At 41.8% G+C, this 23,836-nt stretch overlaps 2 protein-coding genes across 12 annotated transcripts in view; one reads left to right on the top strand and one right to left on the bottom strand.

Moving 5' to 3' along the window:
* ABCC9 (ATP binding cassette subfamily C member 9) overlaps positions 1-2,021 on the bottom strand; it is a 100,529-nt gene extending 98,508 nt beyond the window's left edge. For 8 of the 10 annotated variants that reach the window (XM_075506522.1, XM_075506566.1, XM_075506582.1 and 5 more), the window contains exon 1: positions 1,904-2,021. The gene's annotated coding sequence lies outside the window, so the exon portion shown is untranslated. The remainder of the gene's footprint in view (positions 1-1,903) is intronic. The other 2 variants (XM_075506557.1, XM_075506539.1) reach the window with 2 other exon arrangements.
* CMAS (cytidine monophosphate N-acetylneuraminic acid synthetase) lies at positions 1,847-15,476 on the top strand. Of its 2 annotated transcripts, XM_075506607.1 has the most exons (8): positions 1,849-2,031; positions 5,768-5,910; positions 6,114-6,269; positions 8,838-8,971; positions 10,251-10,345; positions 11,129-11,300; positions 13,151-13,301; positions 14,025-15,476. In XM_075506607.1, exons 1-8 carry the CDS (start codon positions 1,871-1,873, stop codon positions 14,255-14,257), a joined length of 1,245 nt encoding a protein of 414 aa, XP_075362722.1. In that variant the 5' UTR covers positions 1,849-1,870; the 3' UTR covers positions 14,258-15,476. The 2 variants fall into 2 exon arrangements, with proteins under 2 accessions (XP_075362728.1, XP_075362722.1); XM_075506613.1 differs by lacking the exon at positions 6,114-6,269 and having other exon boundaries at positions 1,847-2,031.
* The last annotated feature ends 8,360 nt before the right edge of the window (positions 15,477-23,836 follow it).

The raw sequence follows: 23,836 nt of genomic DNA, 5'->3' as shown, positions 1-23,836 counted from the left end.
AATGTAATACAATATACGGATGCCATCTCTGGCTTTAAAGGAATTTCTGAGAGAACTGCACAAAATCATATGATTTAGAGTAAAAGCCAGTTCATAAAACTGACCTCAAAAGGACTTGCATCTTTCTTCTCAACAAAAAGGACATTTGTTTGCATTAGAAGTATACTCTGTAGCTGTTGTGTTTGTTCAGAAGTTTGGCAGGCATTTGATATTCCTTTTTGTTATATCTATGTCTAAAAGGGTACATGCGTAAGATCTAGCAAACTAGTGGTGCCAGGTTACAAAGTTAGCACTGACAGCACTTTTCTTTAGACCCTCCTGGAGATTTCTGCCTGTACAGCAGAGTTGGCAGCTCTCAACAAGACCACCAGAATTTGCACTGAAGTTGATCGTGTTCAGGCACACATCTTGTTGAACTCGGTCTGTTGTGGGCACAGCAACCTGTGACAGAAGCGTAGTGCTAAACAGGTAGGAACTTAGATGTGATAAAGGCTTGAAACTGTAGAGTTAAAAACAAATTCGAAATCAAGCGTATGGAAAGTGGCCTGCAGGAAATACAGTACTTAGCAGCTTACAGCTACTAGTGTCAATCTCATCTAAAAAAAAAGAGGTCTGAAAGGTGCTGCCTTGATCGGAATAGTAGAAGAGCAAGCTGTTAATCTCCGCTGGGTTTCTTTGAACAGAAGTCCACTTCAGAAAGAAAAACCAACCCCCCCCAATGATTATTCTTCTTAAATGCCTGCCTACAGCTGAATATAACTGGGAGTGTTTCCTTTGGCAGTGGTGGATGAGGTCCTTCTGCTCCGCAATACATCTTAAATAACCTGAGGAGAACTTCAGCGAGCTGCATAACATTTCCATTGTGGACTAAGACCCTGAGTCTCCAGGAGTGACTTTATGATGCTGCTCGACAGCCTCCACTTTCCATTTTCCAAATTACATTAAAAACCAAATTCCTGTGCAGCCTTACGTTGATAGTGTATTACTTTATTTTATCCAGCCGGTTTCTATAGATAAGTTCGTATAACTTAACATCGGGTGTTTTTATGCTTTAATACACTTTTTAGGAGGTGGAAAAGAGAAGGGAGGGGTGAGGGAAGGTTTCCCTTCCCACACAAGAAGGCTCCGGTGTGACTACTCTGCCCTCTGCCGGGACTCCTCACAGGGGAAGGGCATGACGCAGGAGAAACCACTGAAGTCAGGATCTGTGCTGGTGCACGTCGAAAAACTGGTGAATCCGGTCTCCTGGTGCTTGTGCAGCTCTCCACACACAGGCTGCAGTGCATCCTCAGCTCCCAGCTGCGAGGGCTTTCCCGTACGGCAGCTAATCACCTTAAAGCCACGTCGTATGTGCCGACAGGAAACGCAGGCACACCTTGGACTAGCTTTTTTTTACGTGCAGGAAGTATTAAATAGAGATACCGGGCCACGTTCGCACCGCAGGGTGCTAGGGATCCCGCCTCGAAAGCGTTACCTGAGGAGACGCTGGGCGCCTCCCTCCCCCCGCGCCCAGGGCAGGGCTTTGGGGGCACCCCGTGCCAAAAAGGGGTACCGCGCCCTCTCTTCACAGGCAGGAGGATGGGCGCCTCACCCCCACCTCCCCCAAACTGAGGTGTGCTGGGTGCTAGGCCCCTACACCCAAACGGCCGCCTTCGCGCCGGACCCCCACGCTCCGCCATGTCGCCTCCCCTCCTCCGCCACGCCCCCTTACCGGCCTCCCGCCGCGCGTGCCCTCCCCCTTCCAGCACGCAGGCGCGGCAGGGCCGGCGCCCCGCCCCGCAGGGGGACTACACTTCCCAGCATGCGCGGCGGGGGCGCGTGGCAGGGAGCGGCGGGGGCGGGGGGGGTGAGGAGCGGAGCGGAGCGCGGCATGGAGGCGGGTGCGGGGGGCTCGGGCGCCCACCTGGCCGCGCTGGTGCTGGCGCGCGGCGGCAGCAAGGGGATCCCGCTGAAGAACATCAAGCTGCTGGCGGGGGTGCCGCTCATCGGCTGGGTGCTGCGCGCCGCCAGCGACGCCGGCGTCTTCCACAGGTGCGCATGCGCACCCGCCGCGGGAGGGTGGGCTGCGCGCCGTGGCGGGCGGGAGGGGGGACGCGCAGCCCGGGCTTGGGGCAGCGGGGCGGGAGCGTGGTCCCAGCTCGGGATGGGGCTGCCCAGGGGCCGCGGGGAGGAGTGCGGGGAGCGGCGTCTGCCCGCAGCAGGCTCCCGGGGCAGCCCTCCTTTCCCAGCTGGCTTCTCCCTGACAGGCTCCGCGCCGGGGTACCCGCTGAACTGCTAACGGCAGGCGTCGGGGGGGGCTGGTCTCCCCCCGGGGCGTCTTTAGCCTCGCTGAAGCTGCTCGTTCGGTTTCGTGAATGAGGCAGGTGTGTGACAGGAGATCCTCCCTGGAGGCGAGGGGGTGCAGTTAACGTGGCAGCAGGTTATGGATCAGGCAGGGCAGGGCCTGGTGCAGGGCGAGCAGGCTGCACCCCGCCATGAACTCCGCTGTCCCTTCCTGGTGAGGGTGAGCTGCGGAGGAATGAAGGACTCAAAATCTTACAACACGGTACTTGGAAATTAAAGTTGTTCTGATTCCGTGGTTGGCAGCCACTAGTTGATGATGTTTGCTAGTAAGTGTTGACATTTTTACTTTATTGAGATGGCTGCGTTAAATGAAACTGCCAGGCTGTAGCTAATCTCCTGTGAATCATTGAATCACAGGATGACTTCAGTTGGCGGTCGTCTGGTCCCACCCGCTGCATAAAGCCAGGCTGGTTAGGGTTGCTCGGGGTTGTGTGCAGCTGAGCTTGGGTATCTCCAAGGATAGCGACCCCATAGCCTTTCCAGACACCAGTTCCAGGGGTTGATAGCCCTCATGGTGAAAAATTGTTTTGCGATATCCGATTGGCACTTCTGTTCTTGATGTATCTGTCTATGTCCTCTTACTGCGCTTGTCCAGGAAAAGTGTCTCTGTTTTCTCTCTACCTGCCCACGACGTACTTGAAGACAGCAATAAAGTCACCCCCTTGCCTTCTTTTTCTAAGACTGAATCAAGACGGCTCTTTCAGCCTCTCCTGACATGGCTCCCAGGCCCCAGTCATCGTGCTGGCTGTCTGCTGGGCTTGCTCCAGTTTTTCTTTCTTGTGTCAGGGAGCCCACAGCTGGACACAGCATGTAAGAAGCAGTCTCGTAAATGTTGAGTGGAAGGAAATAATTCTGTGTGCCCATGTGACACAGAAGCTCAGTTTGTGGCAAAGTGCATGAAACTTTGGTAGCAATAATTAGAGCTAGATAGAAACAAGTATGTTAAGAATATGGGCATTGCAAATTTCTTTTTTCTGCCAGAACAAAACTGAGCATTTTCTACACACATACTGATAAACTTAATTAAAACCAGGGCGTGCTTAGGATGTGCTTGGTATGTAGCATACCTAGGTGCAAGTTCCCAGTGCAAACCTAGTGCATTATGTTCAGAGCAGTGACTTGACGTAGTCAAGTAGAAATGTAGCCCAGCTACATTCAGAGCTGGAAATAAGCACAAGCCTTGTGTATCTCGTAGCTGCTGTACCAATATCTATTCTGGAAAATCTTTTTTTTTTTCTGTATCTGAAAAGTAGAGGAAGCATTGCTGACTTGGTTTTATTTTTAATACAGAAGCTGTCAAAATGTTTCTGACCTAGATTACTGATAATTATTTAATGCATGTGAATCCATATTGCTTAATAACCCGTGGTGGAAATGGTGGTTTGAGTGACCTCCTCGTTTTCTGTTTGGCATCTGAATTTCACAGAATCACAAAATCGTATAGGTTGGAAAAGACATTTAAGATCATCGAGTCCAACCATAAACCTAACACTGCCAAGACCACCACTACACCATGTCCCTAAGCACCTCATCCAAACGTCCTTTAAATACCTCCAGGGATGGCGACTCAACCACTTCCCTGGGCAGCCTGTTCCAATGCTTGATAACCCTTTCAGTGAAGAAAAATTTCCTAATATCCAGTCTAAACCTCCCCTGGCGCAACTTGAGGCCATCTCCTCTCGTCCTATCACTTGTTACTTGGGAGCACAGACCGACCCCCACCTCTCTACAACCTCCTTTCAGGCAGTTGTAGAGAGCGATAAGGTCTCCCCTCAGCCTCCTTCTCTCCAGGCTAAACAGTCCCAGCTCCCTCAGCCGCTCCTCATCAGACTTCTGCTCCAGACCCTTCACCAGCTTCGTTGCCCTTCTCTGGACACGCTCCAGCACCTCAATGTCTCTCTTGTAGTGAGGGGCCCAAAACTGAACACAGTATTCGAGGTGCGGCCTCACCAGTGCCGAGTACAGGGGCACGATCACTTCCCTAGTCCTGCTGGCCACGCTATTTTTGATACAAGCCAGGATGCCATTGGCTTTCTTGGCCACCTGGGCACACTGCTGGCTCATATTCAGGCGGCTGTCAGCCAACACCCCCAGGTCCTTCTCTGCCAGGCAGCTTTCCAGCCACTCTTCTCCAAGCCTGTAGCATTGCATGGGGTTGCTGTGGCCCAAGTGCAGGACCTTGCACTTGGCCTTGTTAAACCTCATACAATTGACCTCGGCCCATCGATCCAGCCTGTCCAGGTCCCTGTGCAGAGCCTGCCTCCCCTCAAGCAGATCAACACTCCCGCACAACTTGGTGTCATAATTTGCTCAATAGGAAGCCAGTTAGGGTTATGTAGCCTAACTTTGAGGTAAAACAGGTGCGTTAGATGGAAGTGCACTAGGCTTTCCAGTCCCCTTTGAAACAGCTGTGCTGACAGGGTACATGTTACACAACAAAACTATGTTAGTTGAATGGGGAGTGTATATTTAATGGGTATGTGTATTAAACAACCTGAAGCAGTTTATAGAAAATACCTCTTCCGCATTTGTTTGCATGGGTGTGACTTGACGTTGCTGTTGCTGTTGTACCTGTTTTTATTGTGGTGATCCCATGATATCTTTGGATGGAAAAACTTAACTAAAGCACCATTTGCTATGTACAGTGCATTGAGAATGCCAATGTTGCTGAGAGAAGAAGGATTATTTTTAATAGTTTTTGGTTTTATATCTCAAATGCTTTTTTGTCACAACGATGGCAGCAGTGGCCTCACAGTGCTCAGCCAGTGTTTATCATCACGTAATACTCAGACTTAGCCCTTCCTTTTGTAAATATTTATTATCACTGAACAATCAATCACAATCTTACTTTACCAGTATTGAAAGTTTTCTGTGCCAAAACATACATGATTGTAACTTGAACAGCTCTTTCTCTGGGGTTGTATGGAGCCTAATTAACACATTTTAAAACACTTGCAGAATAAGCTAATCTTCTGTGTGGCACTTGTTGTCAGCCTTGTTTCTGAACTCTTAAATGATTTTGAATGCCTCATTCAACCCATTCACAATTCATTGATCCGTTAGCATGCCTAACAAATTGTGGCATGCTGACACTGGATTTTTCTGGTAACACTTCTGAATTTTATGTTGCTTAAGCTTCCTACATATGTGGTAGATCAAGCACTCTGCAGTATTTAATTGAAGTGCAACCCGGGCTTGAGATTTTACAATCTAGTGAATGTGTGTGTTTTATCCCTATTGTTAAAAGTTGCTTGTTGGACTGACACGGATAGTTCTACTAACACAAATATAAGAAGTAGTTCCTTTCATTGCAAGGTGTAATACATATGTAAGCCAGGGTGTTGTTCAGTCTAGATTATGCCAAGCAAGTCAACAATGCTGGGATTTATTATTTATATTAATTTCTGTCACTGTCTGCCAACAGCATATGGGTTTCTACAGACCATGATGAAATTGAGAAGGTCGCAAAGCAGTTTGGCGCTCAAGTTCATCGCAGAAGCCCTGAAGTATCTCAAGACTCCTCAACTTCTCTAGAAGCTATCAGAGAGTTTCTTAATCATCATCATGGTAAATCAGGAATGAAACATGCTGAACTTTTATGTTGTAGCCCCAGAGGGATGATGCACTTATTATTTAGAAAAATAAGTAAAGCCTTTAGTAAATAAAAGCTAGAAAGATTCTTGTTTTTTTGTGGCATCGACTCATACCACACTTTGCAGTTATGTGTATTAAAACTATTCATTGTTTCCTAAATGTTTGTTTTTCTTTAGAGGTTGATATCGTAGGAAACATACAAGCAACATCTCCCTGTTTACATCCCAGTGATCTTATAAAAGTGGCAGATCTGATCCAGAAGGAGGGGTTTGATTCTGTCTTCTCTGTTGTGAGACGGCATCAATTTAGATGGAGCGAGGTAAAAAAAGGAGGTAATATTTAGCTGTTTCTGGTTACAGTTATACTTAATCAAAATTTTTTCAAATGGTTTGTTTTCATACCCACGGTATTTACAATAGTAAGTGATATCAGAGGTGGGGCTGAGTTCTTGGAGAGGTGTGAGATGGCTTAGAAATTCCTTTTAAGTAGTGCTGTTTTGATATTACTGATCACTGCTCAGCCTTTCTGTAATTGTTATATAGAAGTGATAAGGTATTGAAAATTAAAATGTCATTAACTTGTCTAGGCTCAAAATATAGCTCCCAAAAACTTTACAGGTTAACTTCTGCTTGGCGGGTATTTATGTTTATGTAGACATGACACTGAGGTCCTGTCTTAACTAGGAAAGTGTTCTTACTATGCAGTAGCTAACAAATGATAAATAATGTGAGGTAAAGTCTTAGTGAAGATGGGATGGCAGCCTCATAGCCTGGAGACTTAGGGTTTGTTTCAGCCTGCTAATTTGGCTGCTGACTTGTGTCAAATTGCAAACTGCCTTTGAGTCATGAGGGCTGAACTCATGTTAATTAGCTCATACAGAATAATATGACTATTTTTCCCCAAGAAAATATGCCTCTCAGCTACAGTTGTCAAGATGACTAAAGACTGAACTCTTTACTTACAAATGTTGTACTTTGTTGTAGCTATAGAAGTACCTTTTGTCCTTGTACAAAGAACTATTCCACACATTATCTATGTTGTTTTTGTTTCTGTGATTAAAACAGAAATGTTTGCTTCTTTTTCCTCAAAATGATTAGTGCAGATACTACCGCGTTATTTTTATTTTTTAAAAATGAATGTTTTACTCAGACATTACAATTATTCTGTTGAGATGAAAAAAACTTTCATCTGAAGCATTTTATATGAGTTTACAAAGCATCATGCTGTAAAAGAGCATGTGAAATAAATGAAGCTTGATATTAGAGATAAGTTGGAATAGCAGTTAGGCCTTTGTTTAGAATAAACAGATAACTTGAACATTCTCATTGTTCCTCATAAGAGGAGAAATAATGTGACACAGCTTGTTCGTAAAGTATAAGAGGAGTACTGAAATCGTGGATGGCAGTTTAGGGTTCTGTGGATTGCACTTTAGGCAGCCAAGTGAAAGTCAACTTCCCATCTTGAGATGCTAGAATGGACATCTGTGAAAGACTAAATGTCATTTGGATGTACCATGTGGCTTTCTGAAGTGATTGTGTGCCACCTTGTCTCTATAGGTAGATTATTAAAATGAAAAAGAGCAAATAATTCTTCAGCTAAAATGACATTTAAAGTCTTTTAATGTTGAGAGAGATAAAGAATCATTCAGCTGCAAGGAGTATATGCAGGGAGAAGAAAGCATACATTGTGCAAACGTTAGCAGCTTAAGGGTAAAAGCAAATGGCCTTTCAGGTGACAGTGATTCAGTGATTCGCAGGAGCATTATACAGTTTAGTATTGTACTCTTCCTCCCCACCCCCGCCCAGTACTGATTATGTTAAAAGAATTTTGTATCTTTTCCGGTGTATTTCTGTTGTTCCTTCTGCATTAAGGTTTAATATTGATGCACCCTGAAAGAGAAAGGTGTTTCTGACTGGAAATATTTACTTCATTGAGCACAAAGCTCTAGTGTATTTATGAAATACAAGGTGTGTATATATACTAAAGCCTCAGGATGTTTTGGGTGTTTGAGAATGCCCTCTAACTTTTTCATGGTTACGAGGTCATGAGACTGGGTGAATTTTAGCTACTTTATGCATGTGAATTTGGGTGGCATAAGGACAGAAGGCTCTGGTCCCTGGTTCAGTTTCTGCTGCATGCACTACTGGCACTGATAACAATATGGGAACTTATGGGATCATGTTTGTTCAAAGACACTTGTTTGTTTATTTATGGACACTGATTAAATCACTTATGAAAAGTTAATATAATATGTATCCTTAAATAGGAAGTATTTTGGGGAAGTGCCAAGATGTTTTCACAGGCAAAATAGGAAGTATTTTGGCTAAGTGCCAAGATGTTTTCACAGGCAAAATTTCTTCTCATATGCTCTTTTTTTACGTTCCAGGTTTCAGGTTGGTCCTCTCAGCTCTCGGAGTTCATTCAGGGCATTCCTGGTTTTAGGTGTAGGTAGCTGAATGGGGTTTTTTGTGTTTACCCTCACTGTGAGTTAAACCCCTTCCTATCATGTACTAGGAGATAAAGTATGGAAAGAGTATAGTATTTCTTTCACATTGGCAAGAACAGTATAGAAGAATTCCCCTCTACTCCTTTCAGTAACCAGGTTTGGAGCTGGTGTCCTCTCAGGGTTTTTTGTTTTCTTTTTTTTAAGTTGGAATGAAAAATTTCCTTTTCCTCTGCTAGAAATGCAGGGTAGTCCTCCAGTTTTTTATCCACAGTTCCAAGAAAGAGCAAGCATTTCAGTGATTCTTTATAAAGCTAAGCAACGAGAGGCAATAACTAAAGAAGTTGGTGACTGAATTGTGTCCTTAATTTTTCAACAGAAAGCTATTTAAAGAAAGTTAAGTGACTCTGAACTGGGATTCTGGAAAACTTATTTTGTCATTTTTCTCTGTTAACAGAAAACAAAATGACAGAGCCCCAAAACCTGAATCCAGCAAAACGGTACCGGAGGCAAGACTGGCCTGGGGAGCTGTATGAAAATGGCTCATTTTATTTTGCCAAGAGACATTTGATTGAGAAAGGCTACTTGCAGGTTAGTGCTTCTGTTTTTCACGCTCTTTAGCATAATACATCTTTTACTCTTGTTATAGAGAGTTCTGAATTCAATAATGTATTTCTATTTCTGATGCAGTCAGTATGAAGTAACAGCACTTTGACCTCAGGACAGTTTGCTTATTATGTGTAACTTAACAGGGCTAGCTGTAGCTAGGACAGTTACAGTAACAGCATCCTCCACAGCAAACAAATTTATACAAATAATGTTGAGCAGTGTATAGCTATAAGCCTAAAACAATACAATACTGAGTTTCACATCAGTTTGCCAGGGTGTAAGTGCATATCTTGTAAATCATTTTAGTGTTACTAAGGGTGTGAAACTGACCTTCATGCAGTGTCATAGGCTTCTCATATAGTCTATGAACTGGTATTCTTGGCCAGTTTAGTCTTATGCCAGTTTTGTACTGTAACTTGAACAGTCTTTTTCCCTTTCCTGATGTTTACGTCCCAGTGTAGTAACGCAGAACAAATGTATTTACTTCAGCTTTCATTTTGTCTACAAGTGTAGTCTCCTAGTTTTTTCATGCAAGAAAAGTTCTGTCTTGCAGATCATTTCCAATGTTTGTCGTCAGAACTGAAAAAAAGCCCAATGTAGATATTTCCATGTTTCTAATGGGAGTACCTTACTAGGTGTGTCAAGAATACCAGGTTCTTATTTCTCTCTTTTTCCAGATACCTTGCAGAGATACTAGCTTTAGATGTCTATAGTTGGCACTGACGCATGCAGTGCCAGATAGCGCTATGTGGACTTGCAAGCATTGATCTGGATAGCACAATTGTGCTGAATTCTACATTTTATGAAGATTCGGCCCTCTGAGGATCAGGGCTTTTAGCTTTTTTAATTACATTGGGGTGTGGCAGGTATTTTTCCAATTGAAATTAAGTCTTTGTGTAATAGCAAACAAAAAATAAGCATACTCTTACTAAGTAAATGCTAAAGGTATTATTATTTTACTGTATTAAAAAACCTAGTGAAATCAGTGTGACCTAATGACTATAATGCATAACATCTTTTTTGCACGCTTTCTTTGGTTGTAAAATGAAAATACTTATTAACCATTGCCTATAGAAAGTTGTTTCAAATGCTTGGTTCTGTGTCACTGGCAAAACATCATTATTGATGGTTCACTTATATTTAAGCTACTGTGACCACTGTGTAACCAGATACTTAGCTTTCATTACATGGTACTAAATTGTACAGTTTTGTATTTGTATTAACCCAAGCAGAAAATTTTAATGGGTTCTATTTTATTTAGGGTGGTAAAATGGCCTACTATGAAATGCGTGCAGAGCACAGTGTGGATATTGATATAGACATTGATTGGCCTATTGCAGAGCAGAGAGTATTGAGGTAAAAGCACTTTTTATTCCTTTATTTCTTTGATATCACTCATTGTTTCAAAATGTGGTCATGTGAATTCATAATGTATGTAATGTAAGTAATCAAGATCAAAGTTAATTGGACAACTTTATTTCCACCCATCATTTTTTCTTATCTCTGTTGAAATGTTCTGAATTACCTTTGCTATATATTTTTTGTTTGGGGTTTTTTTGGTTTTTGTGGTTTGTTTTTTTTTTTTTAAGTTCAGGCTGGGGAAAAGTGTAAGCCTCACTATACCATAGCAATGTGTTAGTATCATCTCTGGCTTTTCCAGCTGAGTTGTCCTCAGCTTCCATGGTCTGGACCACATTTACTGGTGCACATGACTGAGAGTGTTCATGTAGAAGGCATGAGCTGATTACATCTTGCCAGCTGCCTTTTCTTTGCAGCTACTCTGTGCCTCTCTAAGGAAATAATGGGTGGAAATGGAATATGTTTTCTGTGCCTTTTTCATCCTTTACTCCATTTTGGTTTTGCCCCAAATAAATGCTACAGGATGTAACTTATGGTAAGGAAATAAATTTCATCCTAATGTTTAAATGGAGAACATAACTGAGCTGTCTTTTGGATCATTCTGTTTTTTTTCTTTGAAGAAGGAGAATATAGCTGGAGGGTGAAGATGATGAGAAAAGACATTAAAAAAAAAGAATTTCAAAGCTGATTTTTCTCTCTGAAGATCACAATTGTATTTGAAATATTTGGTTTTGGAGTGTGCAAAAAATTCTATCCTAAAAAGATAACTTCTTTGTCTAGCTTTGGATATTTTGGCAAAGAGCCATTGAAAGAGGTGAAGCTATTGGTTTGCAGTATTGATGGATGCCTGACAAATGGTCGCATTTATGTGACAGAAGATCAGAAGGAAATGGTCTCCTATGATTATAGAGATATTGTTGGTATCGATCTATTAAAGAAAAGAGGAATCGAGGTGAGTGTTGTTCTGAAGTGTGAGGCTTTATTTCTTATGTAACCTGATCATAAAAGATTCTAAAACCCTGCAGCATATAAGTTGAATTTTATTCAGAGTAGTTGTAATCAAGCAGCATAATACTTTGGTTCAGGGTTGGGACAAATGTTGTTCTCGGATCCCTTAGAGGAAAATAAGTGTTTTGAGAAAGTTCTTGATCTCATTCATAGTAGCTATAGCATCTTTCTCTTTTTGTCCTGGAAAAATGTGGGAAGAAATTTTTATGGTGTTTTGCTACCACCAATCAGTGTTCTGTGTAGTCTAGACACTCATTAATTAGAAGTCAACTTTACCAAGCAGGGGTACGTTGTTACCTCTTGGCTATAGAAGAGGAAGAAATACCCAGGCAAATTACTTGGTTCATCCTAGATCAGCCATGATTGTTGCAAAGAGGGGAAATGAACCCCCAAACACTTTTATCTGCATATTTGTTTTAACCATAACTTATGGGCTTTGAAGTTGTAAGAATTCAGTGTAAATGAAAAACTGAAACAACACAGGTTGTAACATGGCTACTATTATTATTATTATTGATTATTATTACTTCTGCTAAATTCTGCTGATCTTAATGTTTGCTTGCATTTATGTAAAATTAGCCTCCTGGCTATTTTCTGTCTGTGCCTGCTGCCTTTGATATAGCTAGAAGAATTTTTGGGGGTAAGAACTAAGTAAGGATTTAGGCTGCCTTCAAAGAGCCTTAACTCAGTCCTGTTGCAGATAGAGATAGGCATGGATAAGACAAAGGTAGCTATACCCCAAGTAGACTTCTCCAAATACATTTTTGGAGTCTATTGTAGGATTTTTTTTATAACAGGTTAGATGAGACATTCATGACATACTTTGATGCAGCTGTTGCTGCCTTGGGGCAGTGAAATGGAGGAGATGCTTTTTCAAAACTCCCTCAGCTTCATTTTCTGTGAGGCAAAAGGGGAAGGAACCTTGTAATCATTGTTTTGTTGCCTGTGGGAGCCCATTTCCATAGTTGCTGTGACTTGGAATCTTTCATTAAAAACCTCCTGGTCTTTGTCTTGCACTTTATGTATTTCTAGTATATGTTGCTGATATACTCTTGCTTTGTGCACCACTCCTGTTCATTCTGTACTTAAAATCAGTGCCAATTATTTGTTAGTATTTAAAAGCGATTAGGGAAGATCAGCTTGTCCACAGCTCAAACAGAAAACTTGGAGGGGTTGTGTCTGAGATTTTTAAAAATCCTGCTGCAATAATCTTCTGTTTTTAGCTTACCTTGTACATTCTTTCTGAAGTTTCAAGTTTGGAATGAACTTTCAGAGATTAATGTGCTTTGCTCCTTCAGTCTGTTTAGTGTTCTGTTGATGCTCTGAAGTCCTACTGTAAATAAAGTGATGTTATTAGGTGGAGAAGTCACAGAAAATACTTCATAATGTTCTACTTCTGCAAATATTTCAGAAATCTTTCTTAGGAATTCTCTTATTCCCTACTGTGGCTTAATGAGATGATATTGCATGCCACTGTACTGTGATATCTAGTATTTTATTTGGTACATGGTGCATTTAAAAAGACAAATGTAAATGTGTCTTTTTTTTTGAACCTCAGGGAAGCCTGCAGAATGGTGTTTCACTTTCCCAAAGCAACTTCAAGTCTGTAATGTGGTTTTGGATGCTAATCACTTCTGCTCTGAGTTTTGATTGAAGAAATCAGTTACTTAATGCTTTTCTGATATCTGAGAGAGCTTCTATGAGCAAAACTTCTACTATTTTTTTGATAAATCAACTTACATGTCTCATTTCTTTGTATGTGGCATTTACTCTAACTTGACTTTATTTTAATAGGTTCGACTCATCTCTGAAAGAGATTGTTCAAAAACACTGTCAGCCATGCAGCTGGGATGTGCGGCAAAAGTTAGTGCAACAAATAAATTACAAGTCCTGGAGGACTGGCAAAAAGACATGGGGTTAAGCTGGAAAGAAGTTGCTTACTTAGGTCAGTTCCTTTTTTTGGTAGTAAAATTTCATTTAGCATAAACAAATACAAACTTCACAGTGCTGCTCAACTTCAAAACACTTTGCCCTTTGTCAATACACTAAACTTAATGGGATTGACATGCAAATTACAGTACACAATCACCAAAAGCAGGTACGTATTTTAAGGCTTGTTAGGGTACAATCTAAACATTAAAGGTATTGATGAACCAGTGTCTAATTTGGTAAGGGAAGTCTCGGCTGTTTTTATGAGATTTGTAATATCAAATTTTATGCTTTTGATATTACACAAGCATACAGTTACAGCTCACAATTTTGAACTGATTCTAGTTCATTTCAGATAGATACTGTATAGATTATATTCTGAAATGGAAACAAGCATTGAACAGAATTAAAACTGAAAGCCATATGATTCTGTACAAAACTATATTTCAGTGACAGCTTAAGTATATAGTCCTGCAAATGCTTATTCAGTTGCTCAAATAATTTTAGTACTCTTAAAAGTACCATTCTCTTGCCTGAAGATTGAGTAAAGTGTGATCAACGTTTACCTGTAGCACTAAGATTTTCCAAGAGCTGACTCACGTATGCAAAGTGTTGTTGAGCTGCTGAGATGAAAATTCTGGCAAGAATACAAATTTTAAAAAATAGATTAATAAGTACACAGAAAAATACTGAGTTTCCCTCTGTGATATTTTGCCTTGTCTGTCATCTTTCTCAATAGGAAATGAAGAGTCTGATGTGGAATGCCTGAAGAAAGCTGGCATGAGTGGTGTGCCTGCTGATGCTTGTGCAGTTGCTCAGAAGGCTGCTGGTTATATTTGTAAAAGCAATGGTGGCTGTGGAGCTGTCCGGGAGTTTGCAGAACACATATTCCTGTTGTTAGAAAAAGTGAACTCTGCAAGAAAGCAAATGGAAGAAGTGAGTTCAGCAGGAAAGGAAACGGCGAGGAAATGAGAACAGCAGGAGAAAAAATAAGGAACTAATGAAAAAAGAGTAACACAGTCAATCCTGCTTTTCTTCTTCTCCCCTTCCTCTCTCAATAAGTCTGTATCCCAAAGGATGGCTTATCTTTCAAGTTTTACATTGCAGTAGAGTTAAAAAGATGTTTCCCTCTAATTAAAGATCCCACTTTGATTAAGTGCTGACAGTCATGATTGTATGCTGATAATCATGATCATATTCATGATTATTTTAAAAGCCATTTAAGTGCAATGGAAGGAATGCTACAAAAGGTAGTGTCCTGTAAATCTGCTCTTAATCATTACACCTGTCCTGCAGGAATGATGTGTGTTTATTTCATAATCCATATATTTTCAGGGATCAGTGATTTTGCATGACTTGAGGATTTGTAATTCAGACTTTCAAAAAAAATTTTCTGTCAGTTTTACATATTTTATTTACACTTCCTCTATCAAATGTCAGTATGATGTTGTAGTTGCGTGCTTGCTTTTTACAGGATTCGTCCCTAGTAAGGAAGAGTTTTAGCATATGCTGGAGAGGTCAGGTGTAAAAACTTCAAACTTCTTCCTACATTTTTAAAAGACAGCCCAGTTACTGTAAAACCAGTTAATATTAGTATTAGTTAAGAAAAGCACTTAAGCATGTGTTCGATTTTAACCTCATAAATAATTAAATGGCATTTGGATTTGTGCCTCTTACCTTTGAATCTGTTTATAGTGGGTTTTATTGAAGTGCTTAAATTAACATACCCAAATACTTTTCCAAATTTGGAGTTAAATTTCCCATTAACTTTGAGATCTTTTCTTTGCAGAAACTCGTTTTTTTTCTATGAAGGCTTTATTACAACCACTAATGAATAAAAATAAAAATAAAAAAATCTTTAATGTTTATTGTATGGAAAAGTAACTGCTGTTTAAAAAAAACAAAACAGTTGTTGATTGTCGGTTTATATAAAATATATATTCAGACGATTTTTAGCATGTTAATTTAAAGCTGGTGTATATGTATGTTTGTATTTATGTACAATACAATTTTTACTGTATCTTGATTTAAAGAACTCAGCTATGTGTAAAACGTTGTAGAACTGACACTAAAAATATGCATCAGTTTTCAATCCTGGTATTTATCAGTGAGTCAAGTTCTGCCTTGGGTTATGCTAAAGAATAAAAAATACCCGTGGTACGCAGGTAATTACCACTGAGGTGAATAATAATGGCTAGTCACTTTGTTTTGTTTCTCTGCTAAATAGACACTCCCAATATAATATCACTTGATATATTGCCCTCTGTTGATTAACTGTGTTTTACTTCCTTTTACAAAGCAAAATTTTAAGCTGACATTCTTTTAGTGCCTATCTACAGTAGCAAGGTTAACAGGTGAATAGTTTACTGTAGTAATCGGCTCTTAAGTTATCATTTAAGTATTTCCGTTCAGTGAGGTTTTAGGGTTCTGCGCTCAATAAATCCCATGAACTTTGATAACAGGAGAGCCACACTTTGGACAAAACTGTGGACTTTGATATAGGTGGATGAATTATTTTAGTTGTATAGACTATGTGGTGAAGCTTCAGAAGTCCAGATTGGATGAACAGTTTAGGTTTGATGTCATATAGAATTGGCCAAGTTTTTCATTACTTCACCTTATTGTCAAGTAACTTGCTGACTTTGATTTTAAAAACAGTTGCCTGTGAATAGATAGCTTTAAACAAGGTGACTGTGATGAACTTGATTCCCATTCCTTTTATGTTGGTGAAAGCAAAGGTATGAGTAAGTGCAATTATAATAGAAATACGAGTTGGCAGTACTGTTTGTAGCTTGAACTAAGAACTCTTCTAATGTTTCAGCTGCTTGCTGAATGTGCTGCATATACGTTGGGTCTCTGATACATGTACAAATTTGGGGTAAAAATAAATGCAGAAACACTTCTTTGTGAGTGTTGGTAACGGGCAGAAAGAAGTGGTAGCTGATGTATACATGTTTTCACTTTGACAAATTCTTGTTTAGAAAAAGGTGGTATAATCTATTGGACATATGGGAAGAATATGAAGAATAAAAGACCTCTGGAGACTATGTACAAAACAAAGCCTGTTTGAGGATATGGGAGATGCACAGTCTGCTGCCTGTAAGGTTCAGATTTATATTGCCCATGCTGCAAGGGAAAGCCTAACTATAGAGTAGCATGAGGGATGTCTTAATTACTCCTCTTGATTTTTACAGAAGATTCTCAATCATATGAAGGATTTAGGCATCACAGAGGGGCAGAGATAGTGAGAATAACTCTTAACAGTCACGTTAAAGGGGAAATCCCAGGTCCCGGGCGAGCTTCAAAAGTGTAGTATCTTTTGCCAGTGGCTGTTGTTTCAGTACATATCCTGGCACCATGATTGCCTTTCATTAGAGGTGTGTAGTTCACTCAGACTAGATTTCAGTGGTCATTTTTATTATAGTGGGCTAATTTTGGAATAGTCTCTCTTGGTCATGTGAGCACTTGTTTTTACTTTAAATTGCCTAGCATGTTTCAGAAAAGATCTTAGATAATGTAGGCTGTTTTATCCTAATTTTGTGAAACTGAAAAAACTAAACTATGTAATAATTTATAATAAGCTATTATGAAAAAATAGCTGATTACCTGAAATTTGAAATAAACAGTTTTCTTTAGTCTTTTGAGTAGAGAATGGTTATGGGGTGATTGATGATGAATTTGTATACTGTAAATCATACACTTCCAAGTTCATGTGCCACACGAATGGATTATACCTGATGAAGGTAGAAAAATTTAATGCCGAAATTAATCACGTGCACACACGGTCGCTCAAAATCTTCATCTTGATCTGGTCTTGGAGGCACATCTTGAGTGGTTTGTGTGTGTGGTTATACCCTCTTAAACTTCTTCACTTGCCTGTGTTGCATGTTTTCAAATAGCTGGTTTCACAGCGCTGTGTGCTTTGTGCCTGTGTTTGTGAAAAGTAGGATCCATCTCTCTGTTTTCTGAGCTGTCAAAACCAGCCCAGTATTTCTATAGAAGGATAACCTTGTAAATTGAGCAGAACGTACTGAGAATTGCTTGGCAGGATGTTCTCGGAGAGAATTCCCATTTGGTTAGGCCTTCAGATCTCTGCTGGTTTTGGCTGTTGGGTGGCTCTTGCCAGGAGAGTTGAGGAGAGGGGAAAAGGATAGGCAGTAACATATTGTCATTACATTTACTAACTTTGGCACAAGGGGTAGGGGTTAGCCCTTCACCAACTTCTGGCTCCAATAATTTATTTTTATCTGATCTTTGTCCTATTCAGTATGTTTTTCTCCAGTCCTGTGCTACTACCTGTAGGGTGATCCAACATGTTCTGACTTTAGTTCATTTTAAATCAATATGAATCACACAAAACTCAGCGTTTTGAGGGCAGAGAGCTTTTATAATACTTGGTGATTTCAAGTTTTTAATACTTTTAAACCTTGAGCACGCATTAGTTAACTAGCTTTTCCAGATCCCATGTAGGAAGGGTTTTTTTTTTTAAATTGTATTCTCTATTAGTATTCTCTTAAAACACTATTTCCTGTTTCCAGAAATAACTCCAAATGAGTCTAATTACACCCAGCAGGACTAATTATCCTAAATGTCACCATTATAAGAGCAATAATAAGGTATGTCCAGTGGAAGAAAAACACTCTATTATGCATGAACCTGTTGCATAAATTATTTAGAAAAACTTGTCATTAATGTACTTGTCTGAAAAATCCTTGGATGGTAGGTTTCTTTCTCTTCCTTGTTCTTGGACAGGTTTGTCTATCCCCATTTCTGATCCTAGATATGTTTACGTATGTGGCTCTGGTTTAACAGAGCTTTCCCACTGCTAGAGATAGTGGAGGAAGGAGAAACATTTGGGAGCAGTCACATGCTATAGCTGTCTCCCACACCTCTAGCATTACAGACCACTTTCCCTAAAAGAGTTGCCGTTATTTTGTTTTTGCAGACGGAAGGATTTTTTAATTGTTTATTAAAAAATGTGCTAAAGGGAATGAGCAGTGAGCAATGCGGAGGCAATGATGCCAAATTATTCAGGTTAGTAAAGAGCAGGGCTGATTAAACTGGATAGATGTATATAATGAGATGTGCTTAATAGAAAAACAATCCTAATGTCATGTATAAAAATATCTGTTTCTACTGAGGGGTTATAATCCAGGAAAATATCTATTGGTTTGAAGTATGTGCTAGCAGTTAAAAAGGCAACCTGAATTTTAGGAATTATTAGGAAAAGGGTATAAAATAAAAAGGATAAAGGGGATAAAAGTCATTATTCCACTGTATAAATCGGTGATTTGCGTGTATCTTGAATAATGGGTGTTTTTTCTTATGTGTTTAAAAAATTTGTAGGGCTCAAAAGGTTTGTGGGATGATAAAATGGATGATGAAAGGAAGGAATCATGTTCAGTGTGAGCAATAACCAAGTAAGAATTATTCACTTTGGAAGAAGGATGAATGAAGGGAGTGGTATTAGATATCTGTAGAACTAAGAGGGGCAGGGAGCTAGGGAAAGACCACTGAAGAAACTAGCAGTGACCAAAAGCACATGCCTGAGGAATATAAATTTGCCATGTTGTATTTGGCAGCTCTTTCCAGTTTTTCTGTGGCCCCCAAACGCTTCCAGTTCATGGATTTCCAAAGCTGGATGTGGCTTACAGACATTTAGTAACCCTCAGCACACTTGAAACAGCCTTTGGCCATGTGTTCCACGAGTCTGATGTCTGATATGGTTCCTGTGGTTCTGAATTTTGGTTTCTTCCTCCTATTTCTTGTATGGGAAATACCTAAGTGCATTTTTATCCTTATTTCACAATATATATCAGTGGTTCATTCTAAAATGTCAATGTATAGCTCTGACACAGTGAGGAGGACATGGTATTACTATTACCAATAGGAATTAAAAATCTGATCTTAAAAACTCATTGAAAATAGGGCAAAAGTGCACACAGAACTGTGTAAGAGTATGATGACATCAGCTGAATCGGCATCCATCGGTCATAGATACTAACGGTAAATTGCTTAGGAAGTTCTTGGACAAAATGTAATTGGAGGCTGGGAGAATATTCAAGAAAATATCACGTGCTTGTCCTGTTTGTTCACATGCTCTTGCAGACAAGTTTCTGGGCTAAATTGATGTATATCTGCGCTAGTATGGCCACTCCTGTATTAAAGTTAAACGCAGAGGTAGTCTCTCCAGGGATGGAACTTTTAACTAAGGCTGTAGTTGCATGACTTTTTATTGCCTGTACAGCCCATTTAAGAGTTTGACTACTTTTGTTGTCCCACCTTTTTTTCCTTGGTTACATCTTGTCCACAGCAACACAGTCTTAAGTTCAAAGGGGATGTGTCACCAGTGGATCCTTCTGATCAGTGATGCCCAACCGATGTGTTGTGATTGATTAGGTGAAGCCTAGTCTAAAAAGCTTGAGAGTCAGATGAAGTAATCTGATGTAGATGAATATAAAACACATCCCTTCATTTGACTTAATGAACTTAACGATTTCCTCAGACTGGAATAAGAATGTTTTTTTGGGGCAGTAGTTCCAATGACTTGCAAACAAGCCCTAGTCCTGACTCACCACATCAGTGTATCAACATCCTTACGTCTTTGTGCAGTCTCACTGTAAAAAACTGTGGGCTGTCTGCAAGCCATGCTGCTTTTTACCTCTTGCTCTTGTATGCTTAATACACTGCCAGGTTTTTACCACCATGTCATTGAGCACCTCGCAGCTCATAAGAGTGAGGCTCCCCAGGTTTATTGTTTGCTTGTTTAAAGAGAGCACACATTTGATTTATAATGAAAACCAAGAGATTTCAGGGGCTTTCAGGGTAAAGTTGCAGGCGATGAATGGCAACGTAGAGTATGATGAGCTAACTGGATCTGTGCCTTGCAGTGGGTCTGTGCTGCTGTTTACTGATGCCCTTGCTGAGAAGCAGGGGAACTCAAGTCTGGGCTGCTTCAATTCAACTGCTGTCATTGGTGTCTGAGCTTGGATAGCACAGAGATATATAAGCTAGCTTTATATTATTGGCCTGGTTTTGGCCGAGATAGAGTTAATTTTCTTCATAGTAGCTAGTATGGGGCTCTGTTTTGGATTTGTGCTGGAAGCAGTGTTGATAACACAGGGATGTTTTCATTACTGCTGAGCAGGGCTTACACAGAGTCAAGGCCTCTTCTGCTTCTCGCCCCACCCCACCAGCGAGTAGCCTGGGGGTGCACAAGAAGCTGGGAGGGGACACGGCTGGGACAGCTGACCCCAACTGACCAAAGGGCTATTCCATACCATATGGTGTCATGCTCAGCATATAAAGCTGGGGAAGAAGAAGGAAGGGGGGGACGTTCGGAGTGATGGCGTTTGTCTTCTCAAGTAACCATTACGTGTGATGGAGCCCTGCTTTCCTGGAGATGGCTGCACACCTGCCTGCCCATGGGAAGCAGTGAATGAATTCCTTGCTTTGCTTTGCCTGTGTACGCGGCTTTTGCTTTACCTATTAAACTGTCTTTATCTCAACCCGTGAGTTTTCTCACTTTTACTCTTGTGATTCTCTCCCCCGTCCCACTGGGGGGGAGCGAGCGAGCGGCTGTGTGGGGCTCAGTTGCTGGCTGGGGCTAAACCATGGCAATTGTTTATATTGTTCATCTAGCTCGGAGGCGTTGCCAAGGTTAAGTCAGCCTACGCCCTGCATCAAAGCTTCTTCCATAAAGAAAAAAGATGGGTCATTATCATAAGAGACTCCCTTCTGAAGGGAACAGAAGGCCCAATATGCAGACTGGACCCACTTCTTGGGGAAGTCTGCTGCCTCCCTGGGGCTGGGTTAAAGATGTGAAGAGAAAACTTCCTACCCTGGTACAGCCCTCAGATTATTATCCATTTTTGATTTTTCAGGCAGGCAGGGACATAGTTGCAACTAGAAGTCTGAGGGGAATCAAGAGAGACTTCAGGGCCTTGGGGTGACTGGTTAAGGGATCAGGAGCACAAGTAGTGTTCTCCCCTATCCTTCCAGTTGCAGGGAATGATGAGGGAAGAAACGGGAAGAGCCAGCAGATCAATACCTGGCTCTGGTGTCACTGGCAGCATTTTGGGTTGGTCTACATGACATCAGGCCTGCTGGCGACAGACGGGGTACACCTGTCTCAAAAGGGGGAACGGATCTTTGCACAGGAGTTAGCAGGGCTCAGTGAAAGAGCTTTAAACTAGATTTGAAGGGGGAAAGGGATAAAACCAGGCTCGCTAGAGATAAGCTTGAGGGAGGCACACCAGTGTTTGAGGGATGGTGTGCTAGCGAGGTCCTTTGGTCTGCTGTCTCAGTGGAGGAAGGGATGGAGATCCATGCAGCAGCAAAGACGCAAGGGTTATGGATGTGTTTCTATAAATGTTTCTATAAATGCGTTAGTAATAAAAGGAGGGCTAAGGACAATCTCCATCCTTTATTAGACACGGGGGGGAACATAGTGACAAAGGAATGGTCTGAGGTACTCAATGCTGCCTTTGGCTCAGTCTTTAACAGTAAGACCAGTTGTTCTCCAGGTACCCAGCCCCTGAGCTGGAGACAGGGATGGGGAGCAGAATGAAGCCCCCATAGTCCAAAGGGAAATGGTTAGCGACCTGCTACACCACTTAGACACACACAAGTCTATGGGGCCGGATGGGATCCACCCAAGGGCACTGAGGGAGCTGGCAGAAGTGCTCACCAAGGCACTTTCAATCCTTTACCAGCAGTCCTGGCTAACCGGGGAGGTCCCAGATGACTGGGGGTTAGCAAATGTGGTGCCCATCTACAAGAAGGGCTGGCAGGAGGATCCAGGGAACTAGAGGCCTCTCAGTCTGACCTTGGTGCTGGGGAAGGTTATGGAACAGATCATCTTGAGTGCCATCACACAGCACATACAGGACAACCAGGTGATCAGGCCCAGCCAGCATGGGCTTATGAAAGGCAGGTCCTGCTTGACCAACCTGATCTCCTTCTATGACAAGGTGACCCGCTTAGTGGATGAGGGAAAGGCTGTGGGTGCTGTCTGCCTGGACTTCAGTAAAGCCTTTGGCACCCTTTCCCACAGCATTCTCCTGGAGAAACTGGCTGCTCATGGCTTGGACGGGTGTACCCTTCGCTGGGTAAAAACCTGGCTGGATGGCCGGGCCCAAAGAGCTGTGGTGAACAGAGTTAAATCCAGTTGGTGGCTGGTCACAAGTGGTGTTCCCCAGGGCTCAGTATTGGGGCCAGTTCTGTTTAATATCTTTATCAATGATCTGGATGAGGGGATGGAGTGCACCCTCAGTAAGTTTGGAGATGACACCAAGTTGGGTGGGAGTGTTGATCTGCTTGAGAGGAGGAAGGCTCTGCAGAGGGACCTGGACAGGCTGGATCGATGGGCTGAGGCCAATTGTATGAGGTTCAATAAGGCCAAGTGTCGGGTCCTGCACTTGGGTCACAGCAACCCCATGCAACGCTATAGGCGTGGGGAAGAATGGCTGGAAAGCTGCCTGGTGGAAAAGGACCTGGTGGTATTGGTGGACAGCTGGCCGAGTATGAGCCAGCAGTGTGCCCAGGTGGCCAAGAAGGCCAATGGCATCCTGGCTTGTATCAGAAATAGTGTGGCCAGCAGGACTAGGGAAGTGATCATGCCCCTCTACTCGGCACTGGTGAGGCCGCACCTCGAATACTGTGTTCAGTTTTGGGCCCCCCACTCCAAGAGAGACATTGAGGTGCTGGAGCGTGTCCAGAGAAGGGCAACAAAGCTGGTGAAGGGTCTGGAGCAGAAGTCTTATGAGGAGCAGCTGAGGGAACTGGGGTTGTTTAGCCTGGAGAAAAGGAGGCTGAGGGGAGACCTTATGGCTCTCTACAACTGCCTGAAAGGAGGTTGTAGAGAGGTGGGGGTCGGTCTCTTCTCCCAGGTAACAAGTGATAGGACAAGAGGAAATGGCCTCAAGTTGCACCAGGGGAGGTTTAGATTGGATATTAGGGAAAATTTCTTCACTGAAATGTTTTTCAAGCACTGGAGCAGGCTGCCCAGGGAAGTGGTTGAGTCGCCATCCCTGGAGGTATTTAAAAGACGTGTAGATGTGGCGCTTAGGGACATGGTTTAGTGGTGGACTTGGCAGTGCTAGGCTAATGGTTGGACTCGATGATATTAAAGGTCCTTTCCAGCCTAAAGGATTCTGTGATTCTATGTGTCTATGATTCTATGTTGCGCTTCATTCACCTGGCTATGAAGTCCTGCTGTGCTTTTTTAAAAACTTTTTATTGTAATGCAGGTAAATCCTTAATTTAGCCAGTAGGCAATGCTGTAGACTGATTAATTCCTCATCCCTTTTAAGTAGCTAGGTGACTAACTGCAGTTTGAGCAGTACAGTGTTACCTACCTGGCTGTTGGATTAGGTCTAAGTAGTTTACCAAGGTCACAAATGACAGAGAACAACAGACTGCAGTTATCCTTTGTTTTAGTGCAAGGCCTTGCAGGCAGAAAAGGAAAATCTGCTTTTATTAATCTTAAGCATTAATATTTGCTTACATGTGAATGCCATCATCTGTCCCATCATCCTGTCCCTACTGTGG

This window comes from Mycteria americana, chromosome 1 (genome assembly GCF_035582795.1).
Source record: "Mycteria americana isolate JAX WOST 10 ecotype Jacksonville Zoo and Gardens chromosome 1, USCA_MyAme_1.0, whole genome shotgun sequence".
NCBI lineage: Eukaryota > Metazoa > Chordata > Aves > Ciconiiformes > Ciconiidae > Mycteria > Mycteria americana.
The sequence above is the reverse complement of the archived record's forward strand: the minus strand, read 5'-3'. Positions and strand labels throughout refer to the sequence as shown.